This window comes from Solanum tuberosum, unplaced genomic scaffold, assembly GCF_000226075.1.
Source record: "Solanum tuberosum cultivar DM 1-3 516 R44 unplaced genomic scaffold, SolTub_3.0 scf00026, whole genome shotgun sequence".
In the NCBI taxonomy this organism is placed as follows: Eukaryota; Viridiplantae; Streptophyta; class Magnoliopsida; order Solanales; family Solanaceae; genus Solanum; species Solanum tuberosum.
The window spans coordinates 2,084,265-2,095,178 of record NW_006238952.1 but is presented as its reverse complement, the minus strand read 5'-3'; the positions used below and the strand labels follow the sequence as shown (position 1 = coordinate 2,095,178).

Sequence of the window (10,914 nt, the reverse complement as noted above, 5' to 3'; positions counted from 1 at the left end):
AAATAGTTTGTTAATTATGGTATAAAGTTTATCCTTAGGTAATTATCCCAACCATAAGTTAAGAATTCCTCTGACCAAACAGCAATAGCTTTCGAATATTTTTAAAAATATAAGTAAGCGGCAAGGATTCCACAGAAATTTGTATTTACAAACTATTCAATGAATGTCTGAAAAATGGGTTAATAGCTGGTGAAATACGGAACTGATAAATTACTTTTTTTAAAAAAAAAAGCGACTCATATAAAACTACTATAATATAATAATAGTCAATATAGAAAATTGATACAAGTCAACTTTAATTATTACTAATAATAGGCTTCATTGTTAAAGGACAAGCAATATTCTTCTTTTTCTCTCTTTTTTTTGGTTAAAAAAGTTGGGTGGTGAATTATTAATAGTATTATATGGCACGCAAATAGCTTGTGCAGAGAGTGTGGAAGGGAATAGAATCAACTACCAACTCAGTTTAAACAAAGCTAGCCATTCGAAATACACGCTTTCAAATATTGATACTTGTTAATATCTCAATATCATACTAGTGCACCTAATTAGAAAGAAAAGAATCAAAGCTGTCCATTTCACGACCTATGTGCCTGCACTTTTTCGAGTTAATAGTACAGAAATACATAATAAAATTAGAGTTATACTAAAGAACAAGAAAAAGAATCATATCGGAATAAAATACATGTAAAAGTATTACTAGCCCCACCATAGATTCCCACTTTTCCCTGAGAAATAGAAAGAGGATACCAGTCACTTTACAGAAGATGATAAATTTGGGCAGCTTTTGCTGTCCATGTCTCTCATACAAGCTACAGATCCTTAACAAATACTTTTGCTGCTGTGTTCTGGCCATGCCATGATTCTCATTCCAGTACTGAAAAATTCTTTACTCCTGCTTCCCTATAACTCGGGTCACCAGACCAAGGGCAACAGTTCTTCCTGATGATCGGAGAGACACCCTTCCAAGAGCTTTACAGTTAGAATGCTCGTCAATGCAAACCATTCCTTGCAAAACCACCTAAGCCATCACAAATAAGCTTATCGAAATGAGTTATCTTTAACAAGACAATTTTCAACCTTCACATGGACGGCAGAAGCATATTGCATGCATCCGCCCACCAAAGAAAAAGAAATACACAAAAATAAACATGAAACATGACAGTTGATTTTGTCAAAAACCTCAATCATAGCATTCTGCTTTGCCAGAAGACATCGAGGTGATTTTTTGGTCTCCTTTCCAGTCTTTGGATCAAGCAATGACAAAATCCTCACAACTCTTGCAGCCTCCTTAGCGTGGTGTACAAGAAATTCCAACTGCATAGTTCAAGATATTAAGTGCTCTATAACCATTTAACTATACATAAGACATGGAACACAGATATTTCTGAAATTTTCACTAGAACGATCGATTAATGGATGGTACCTGAGAACCAATTAAAATTGGAATGCCATTGTCCAGGATGAGGACCTTCAGTTCCAAATGATTTGCAACTGGAACAGGGAATTCAGGGTGGCACAAGACACCTCCTGCCATCACGTGATTTGCATCAATACCCTGTAGATTGATAGTGACACTGTCTCCAGCTTTTGCAGCGTTATAAACCTGAGAATCACGTTCCAATGAACGCACTGTCGCCACATCTCTGAATGGCATAACTAAAACCTGGCCATGTTCATAATTTGGTGTTAAATGCATAGGTATTAGTCTGTCAACTATAATGGAACTACACTGCCAACAAAGTAGATTTCAGAAGTTTCGCAGCTGCAGTTTGCTCTTTGCTAAATGGAACATTTTTCCTACTCTTTATTTCACTATGATCAGCAAAAAATTTCCTTTCTTCCACCACTTAATCTCTTCCTAACTCTCTTTTCCTGTGTTCCTCTTCAAGCATCTTTCTATACTCACACAGTTCTGCCTCTAAAATGTTGCTTATTCATGTGTGGTAGACATGTTTTATTCTTTCCATACTTCTCCCCAATTTTCAAGGATAGTGTCGATGAAATCTTATGGCCCCATACTATTATTGTTTGTAAAAAATACATATAGTGTCAACAATCTTGGCTCAGCTTTTTCGAAAAGTACCTAGGGCTTTCTATTTCTCTAAATTATCTCTCAAGACTTCATGCAGATATCAAATGTTCAGAGCCTTTCTCCAGCTGAGTCATCATAAATTAAGAAAAAACAGCAAAACAAACTCACAGCTACTACTGCAACAGAACCAGCCAAAAGAGCTCAGACATCAAACCAGAAATGATTTCGGTTAAAAAAAACTTAAACACTAACAACAACAACGTTGAGAAAAACCGTTCAACTATTTATATATAACGAATACAATCAACGATACACAAAGAAAGATGATTCTGCTATTATAAATATCTAAATCTCAGAAATAGCAACTGATGTCTTTCAAACTTTTCACAAATTTTAGCAGAAGAGCATCCAAGTGCACAAACCAACATCCTTCTCGCCTAAAAAGTGAGAAAATATATAGAAGAATGAAGATCAACCACAATGAAGGTTTCAGGCAGTGTTTTGATCTATCCCAAAACCTTTCGGTCTCTTTTGTAGGATTCAAGTGATTCTGTGGTTTAAGACAGTTCTCCAGTTGTAAGAGATATGTTTGCTCTATAAATGTGACTCATAAAAAACGTGTTAATGACTTTAAAAAGTCCTACAGACAATAGGGCCTATACACGTTTGTCGCATAGGAACCTTTAAACATTACTTCTACTACCCTTTTGTTTTTAAAAAAAAAAACATAAGCGGGTTTATAGTAATGTTACTGACACGTTTAAATATATGTTGTAACCTGAGCTATGAAGCTTTCACCGTTCTCCGTCAGCCCTTAGTTTTTACCCATTGAAATTTTGGAATAAATTAATACTAAAAATGTTACTCATAAATACCTTTTAATCTGTTTTGGAAATTTTCTAAAAATCTGCATCTTTTTTGTTATTTAGTTTGGAAAAAGGATTATTTAGGTTAAACTTCATCTTTCTGACACTAATCTGGATAAAGGTTAATGTTTATGATGACATAAACCATTAAGTAAGAACATGACCCCCCCAAGCATGTGTTACATAGAGGAAGAAAGGGTACAAGAAAGGAATATTGTAGTAGTCTCCAGTACCTTATTTCCAGTTTGAAGAGCTCCCCTCTCCAACTTACCGCATATTGTCACTTGTCCTTGAGACTGTGCTCTAACAACATCACATATAGGCAATAAAAATGGCTTCGAGTAGTCTCTTTGAGGAGGTTGGAGAGAGTCTATTGCATCCAATAGGCAAGGACCTTGAAACCTGCAAGTTTTCGAAGCCATGTTCTTACTTCAAGAGTTTGTCAAGAATCAAGACAAAAAGGTACCTCCAGTAATTTGTGTTAAACCAACTAAGGATTTTTGATAAGCCGTTATTAAACAACTAAACCTCAGCCCCAAATTAATTGGATTCAGACACTTGAATCCTCCATTTCCATTCTGCTCTATCCAAGTCCATTTCATTTCAATACTAATTAGTTTTTTAAAGCAGATTAGGAGCTTCATATATGGGATAAAGTTTTCTAACTAAAACAAATGCTCCTGAAAAAAACTAATCTAATGTGAGCATACTACAACTACTAAGCCTTGATCTAAACTATTGGTATCACCTAAATGGATCTATTATTTTTAGCTAAATCTACACTGATTCTAGAGACTCTAGGTTTTATAAGACATTCTCTCATTGTAATTTTAAGTCTGCCTCCATCCCCTTTAATCATCTTCAATCACCTTGTCCTACCTATTAACTTCTGCACATGGAGTTTTATGCAGGATATGGTGAATAATCTCAGGCCACATTCTATCATTTTGTTCTCTACGTGTGCTCTTGTGTTATTTGTTGAATATGCCATCTCTTATCTATGTATATCTACAACATTCATCTTATGGGTGTGTTGGTTTTAGAGGTCCAATACTCACTTCCATTAACATTGTAAACCACAATTACTCATAAAATTCAACTCAATGGCACAATCTTCATCTTAACAAGTAAAGTAGACCTTTAAGTTATTGATATCTAAGAAGACTTTCGCTATTTTAAATTCCAGCTACCTATTGTTTTAAGAACTCTTTGTTATGTCATAAAGTTAAGAGATGTGACTAGAATTAAATATACAAGTAAGGTTGTGCTTTCTTAAACCCACAAACCCATGACACAAAAAACAGGAAGGAAAAAAAGAAGAAGAGGATGTTGGTTAGTAGGCTAACCAGGACAACAACCGTGATTCTGATGGACCTGTCACCAAATTTTGGTTTTCCATGGCACTTAAGGGAATCCATGCTACTGAAGAATCTTTAAACTTACAAGCACGGAGAAATGTGCCTAATTGTTTCTTAATTGCATCAAATCGTTCTTTGGAATATCCCACTGCATCCATTTTGTTAACTGCAATTATAATCTGATCCACCCCAAAGCTTTTGATAAGTTGTGCATGCTCCCTCGTCTGACCTCCAGTAGCATCAATACCTGCTTCAAATGCACCTACTGAAGCATCAATTACAAGAATTGCTGCATCTGCTTGTGTAGCCCCTGATATCATATTTGGGACAAAGTCCCTGTGGCCTGGGGAATCAAGAAGAACAACACGGTAACATTTTGTGTTAAAGTAGGCAACACCCACTGTCATAGTTATTCCCCTTTCTCTTTCTTCAGCACTCTCATCCAATGCCCAGGCATAAGCAAACGACCCTTTTCCCTGATTGAATAGACAACAGACTTGTCAACAAACTCGTAAACATTTGATTGTGTCTTACACAAAAGGATGGGAATAATCACTTGCTGCTTAGCCTCTTTTTCATATTTGTGCATTTCTTTATGGGATATCCGCCCCAATAGGTGCAACAACCTTCCTGACAGTGTTGACTTTCCAGAATCCACATGGCCAACCTACATATTGGGAAAAATTGTGACTAAAAGCAGTGTAATATACACTAAATCAAGAGAATGTAAACAAAGGACTTACAATTGCAAGATTTAGCTGGTTGAAGTTGTCTTCTGTTTGAGGAAGCTGTACAATTTTCTGAGGCTTATTCTTTGAGCTTGATGCTGCACTGTCACTCTTTCCTGTATCCACACTGTGAGGCTCTGATGATATAGATATATCGTTCAAATTGCTTGTTAGGCCATTATTTCCCCTAGTTTTCAAAGCAGAACCACTATCCTTCAGATCATAGTGTTTAACTTTTGCTAATGAGGTTGAAGAGCTTGGATGCCCTTCAGCAGCCAATTCCTTTTTAACTTCTGTACTCAGTTCCTTGTTATTTGATGGGATATCTAACTGTATGATCTTGTCAGTATCAGCTGCTGAACAAGGCAAATAAAAGATGTCAAACTCTCCAAAATGAAAAAATATATAAGGTAAAGAAAACAGTTACCCGACTGAGTGTTCAATACAACCCTAGAAAAGGGTATTCGCGAACCCTAACCAAAGTTAAACAGGGCAAAAGAAAAGAAAAACAGAAATTTCATGAAAACACTAAATTAACAATATCACGGTATCCAAATGAGATTTAAGACTTATATTAATTTAACAAGAAATTTAAGCTATTACTTGGCAAACCACTAGAAAAAAAACTGAAAATGTCATGTATTTACTCACTATTCCAAGGAGAATAATAAGAACATTATGGTGGAGAAAAAAAGTAAGGAGCAGTAAATTATTATAATTATTGTAAGAACATGATTCACTCACTGTCCAGTGTTTCAAAGGGAACACCCAGACATCTATGCTCTCTCACATAAATCTCAAAAAATAGTGATCTATCTTTCCGATGAGGAGGGCACTTGTAGTGACCCTTCATTGACTATTTCCAAGCTCCATCTTCGTCAATTAGGCCAATGCAAGAATGGTTGATGCATTAAGATTCACTGATTGCAAGTTTTTTCTTTCCAATTTCTCATTTATTTTTGCAGTAAACCAACGTGAGTGCAACCTCCCCCATTGACTCCCCGGACTTAAATGCTAGAAGTGCTATTGCCCTAACTAAGAACCACCTTAAGGAAATAGGACACAAAATAAGTGTAAAAGTAGAATCAAAAGCATGAATAGAGTACCTTTGGGACGTAATTTGGATGGTGCTATTCCACTCAGTACTAAATCGTCTGGAGATGGGGAGTCAAACTTGAAAGGTACTGCACCATCATTAGCATATGTGAGGAAATGAATTAAAAGCAAAGATGGTCAAATACTGAACAGAGATAGAAGTACCATGATGCAACAAACACAATTTTTCAAGCAAAGGGGAGGGAAAAAAAGGAATGCATATGTCTATACACCGGCCTGTGCTTGAACACGTGCAGACCTATATCAATCTTGCAATGGCTTTGAGAGCAAAAAGCTCTGTGTAAATCATGAAACTGTCCACATATATTTCCAGGCTTGTAGAAGTTAAAGCAATCTTCGGTCTTAAAAGAGTAATTCTGTGCTTCAAAGTTTATAACATTTTTTGCTTTCTGAAGCAGCAGTGATGGAAATAGAGACTCGGCCATTACAGATGCTCCAGAATCTTTACATATGCCACCAACTGCACGGGAACCATCTACTCTATGAAGCAGCAAGCAGACCACACATGAAACAACAAGCAGAACAGATAAGACCTATATATAATTATGTAAAAAGGTAGTTTGTCCATACAACCTAATGACCTTTAAAATAGGCAGACCAAGAACAGAGAAATGCCCAAAACCTTCAAATAAGCATTATATTGTAGTAAGTAAATAAAGCATGAAATATAACATTAGAGATGGACTACCCATGAAACAATTCCATCTCCCACCCCCAAAGAAATGTTTTCTCATGTTCTGTAATACGCTTTGGTCCATAGTGCAAGTAAGCAAAGCAGTTCACAACTTCACATGTGTGCTAGTCTGCTAGATGGCAATGATAAATTTCAGAGACAAACATGAAATAAAATCAAGGAGAATGCGACCAAACACAAGGAAACAGTTACTCTTCCCAAACCCCCACAAAAAATGTGTTGTCGTGTTCTCTATTTCCCTGGTCCATACTGCTAGTATTCACAAGAATGCTATAGGGTAGTAATAAATTACACAGAGAACATATATATACCAGCAGACAAGCTAGCAATATGTAAAGCATGAGACAACATCAAGGAGAATTGCAACCAATGGACTACCAAGAAACAGAAAAACAGTTCCCTCTTCCTGCCCCCCCGCCCCCAAAAAAATAATAATTGTTTTCTCATGTTTAATGGGGATGGAAAATACAGTAAGCAATCTGTCCATAAGAATGTTAAGCGTAGAAACAAATTTCACAGAGACGCACATATTTAGACCCTGAGGACAGGTTCCAGAGTTGCTAACCTGCACTTTCTTTACTGCTGACACATTTTTTGACCAATGGATTACGAAGGACTCCACATATATCACATACATTCATGGTATCTTCATTATCAAATGTGCAAATGGGACAATGCCAAACCCCAGACTTAACTGACTCCTGTTTTGACCTTGTTTCTGGCGGCACACCTGCAGCAAATTGTTAAAAAGCATATTGAGTTCTTCAAAGTTCTCTTAGCATTTACGGGGTTTGCTATTTTCAGGACCTTCGATCATGGTAATCAACCATAAACATTTAACTACGCAAAGAAGAAATCTCATTGGTATTTCCTGTGTTCTTTCATGTAATAGTACTAGTTGTAAATTTAGTGTAGAGCGGTAAACATGACATTAAGGACCTCAATTTAAATGGTCATGAAGTTGCATAGGATATCATTATCTGTAGAAGAGTACCAAAAGCTTTGGATGTTCCACAGCATGAGAGACAAAAATTGAGACACAGAGAGTGTAACACTGTAAATTTTAGGGAGTCCTCCAAGAAGTTAATCAGATCATATGTTTAAGCCTGGAAATAGTTTTGAGTAAGTTGTTAAGTATTTTTATCCTTCAAGGATTCCCAGTGAGTAGTATAGAGAAGAGCCCCAACACAACTAAATGTTCTCCACCAACCTACTTCAAGAAACAGTCAACAATGGAATGATGACACATTAATGATTATTGTAACAGTTCAGAGAAAAATAACACAATACAGCAGGTCATTTCAATTTAATGGACAATACCATAAATTTTAATTAGCTTGCAGAAACGAGTTTGGAAGTACATATAATACTTTTATTCAAACATGACATCAACAAAGGTAAGCCAGCATTACAAAGAAGTGATCTCAGTATGATTAGTGTCTTTTGCTATTCTTGTTTGTTAAGGGCCTGAGGGGAGATAGAATGGGATTGTGCTGCCTCAAGATCTTAAGCATGAAAATCTAACAAGCTCCCTAGAAAGAACTGAGGTACTCACCATTTTCCTCTGCACAATCATACCCATCATCATAGTCATAACCGTAATCTTCATAGTCATCAAAATCTTCCTCGTACTTAACTCCATAATTTACCTTACGAGGCATCGTGAACTTTCAGCTATGCCTAAAAATCATGTACTTCAATGGTTACTCTCTTGATAAATCAAACCCAGATTACCAAAGGTGCGACGTAATATGTAAGCTCAGCAATTCCAACAGTAAAACAAAACACAGTTTTCCTTTGTCATGCTGAAATAAATTTGAATATGAATGTAATTTACCTTGATGTTGATGATCTCATTTGGAAAACATCTTCTCCAACTGATTTACGGACCAGGAAATCTTGTCCCAATCTGTGTAGAAAATTCATAAAATACACACAGAAGACAGGAACATCTTCTGTGACTGTGCTGAGCGTGGGGGAAGAAGATTTAAAGTTTCCTGTCCAATCAAAGAAGCTACGGGATCAGAAAAAAGTTTAAATTAAGTGTATTCATAAAGTTTATCTTATCTCTGCTCACAACAGGTTATATGTTATATGGCTCAGCCTTTCAATCCCTTGAAACAAGCTCTCGAAAGGAAGATAAAAGAATTATGAGTTCCAAGAAAATTCTTTGCAGATATGACGTGGAGGAACAATGTCATAGACAAGCTATGTATTTCAGTTCAGTGTTTATCCTCGTGTATGTATATAGATGTCTATATGACTTGTCTCCTTCTACTATTTGTTTCAATTCCATGGAAGACCATCAAGTTTAAACGTAGAGTTAATTTTGAGCCCCCAACAGAGTAGAATCCAGCTAGTTCATCACCTTAGTAGTTACAAATGTATAACACCCATTGGCCAGTAGCACACTAGAAACATGAAACCCTACGTGTTTAGTATGTCGGAAAGAACTTCTCGAAAATAAGTTACTTCCTGAAGAATATTTTGTTGTATATGATTAGTAAACAAAAAAATTTCAATGTTAACAAATTGGATAGAGTATTGATGAACTTTTTTAGTATGAAAGATTTGATAATAATATCTAAATGTCATTTGGAGCAGTGACATGAAGTTAAGAGTTGAAATGGTTGTGAAAACAAAAATGACTTCCACTCAAAAATGAGCAAATTACTGCTTTCATAAGAAAAATCCGGCAACCAAAGCACCAAAGAAATGACTTGTTTTCCAGTAAACATTTGCTGTCATACCAAATAAAACCTAAGAGTCACGTCAGAATAGGTGAATCGAATATCCGTTGACTAATTGTAATTCCTTAGCATAATTATTCTAGAAGTAAGTGGCACATAAATAGACAAAGATTAAATAATTAATAAAGGATATATTAGTCAAATAACACTCCTACTTAATTTTTTTTCTCTTAAGGGTTGTGCAAAACCTTATTCCAGCAACTAAAAGGGAACAGAGTGAGTAACGAATTTATGTAGTAGCTGGATAATATTACTGGATTTAGTTGGTAGTACTGTCAACTTGATCTCGAGTTAAGGAATTACAGTAATAGTTAAACTTCACAAAATTAAGGAGTTAAAACGTTTATTTTGTGAAATCGTAAATCTTATCTAGCCAATACAAGATCTAAGAGAGTCACAAAAGATATAATTATCTCACATGTATCTATTTTCAAGTAAATGAAAAAAAGTTAATATACTTGAATATCAAGAAATTCCAAGAAAACACAATGCAGGAGTACGACTAATATACCATATCAATGCAGTTGTGGTTCAAATTGAATACAAAAGACAAACTGTGAAACAAAGAATTAGCAAGAAACACACATAAATGGACAAGTAGTTATATATCTCAAGTTAAGGAATTACATTAAAAGTTAAACTTCACAAAATTAAGAAGTTAAACCGTTTATTTTGTGAAATTGTAAACTCTTATCTAGCCAATACAAGATCTAAGAGAGTCACAAAAGGCATAATTATCTCACACATTTATTTTCAAGTAAATTACAAAGTTAATATACTTGAATATCAAGAAAACACAATCTGTACGACTAATATTATATCATATCAATGTGGTTGAGGTTCAAATTAACTACAAGAAACCAAACTGCGTAACAAATAATTATCAAGAAACATACATAAATGGACAGTCCAAAATTACTTAATTTTAAAGAAAGACATCAAATAAGGGTTTGTGCAAGATGAATGGCAAGGCAGTGAGAACGGAAGATAAACAATTTCGAATCGTAAGCTTACTGCTGTCAACTCCGGCGAAGAACAGTCGCAGAATCGGAAGAAACAGTATTGAGAAGTGATTCAGCGATAATTCCCCCGTAAAAAGACTTTCTGGCTTCCTTTATTTTTCTGTTTTATTTATGCCTTTCTTCTTCTTCTTCTCATTCGGGAAATTTCCTAAATACTGCGGTAATTATATAATGTTAAAATATGACACGGTTTAATCAAGGAATTTTTTTTTTGGGTGGTTTGGGGGAGGTAATTATATAATGTTAAAATATGATGTAAATGTATGATTTTATTATACACTATCATCAATTAAATGGTATAGTACTTTTACGAGTAAATAATTAAATATAAATATATATTTTTCG

The 10,914-nt window shown here is 35.2% G+C and overlaps 1 protein-coding gene across 5 annotated transcripts; it reads right to left on the bottom strand.

Annotated features, from left to right (window-relative positions):
• Positions 1–548: 548 nt before the first annotated feature.
• On the bottom strand, positions 549–10,706 carry LOC102586109 (HBS1-like protein). Of its 5 annotated transcripts, none has more exons than XM_006341521.2 (13): positions 10,562–10,706; positions 8,635–8,794; positions 8,353–8,477; positions 7,363–7,527; positions 6,342–6,578; positions 6,094–6,171; positions 5,003–5,343; positions 4,816–4,926; positions 4,248–4,735; positions 3,135–3,303; positions 1,427–1,666; positions 1,183–1,317; positions 549–1,021 (listed from the first exon to the last, which is right to left on the bottom strand). In XM_006341521.2, the coding sequence occupies exons 3-13, from the start codon at positions 8,456–8,458 to the stop codon at positions 890–892; spliced, it is 2,202 nt and encodes a 733-aa protein (XP_006341583.1). In that variant the 5' UTR covers positions 8,459–8,477; positions 8,635–8,794; positions 10,562–10,706; the 3' UTR covers positions 549–889. The 5 variants fall into 5 exon arrangements, with proteins under 5 accessions (XP_006341583.1, XP_006341584.1, XP_006341585.1 ...); XM_006341522.2 differs by having other exon boundaries at positions 5,003–5,340; XM_006341523.2 differs by having other exon boundaries at positions 6,342–6,563.
• Between the last annotated feature and the right edge of the window lie 208 nt (positions 10,707–10,914).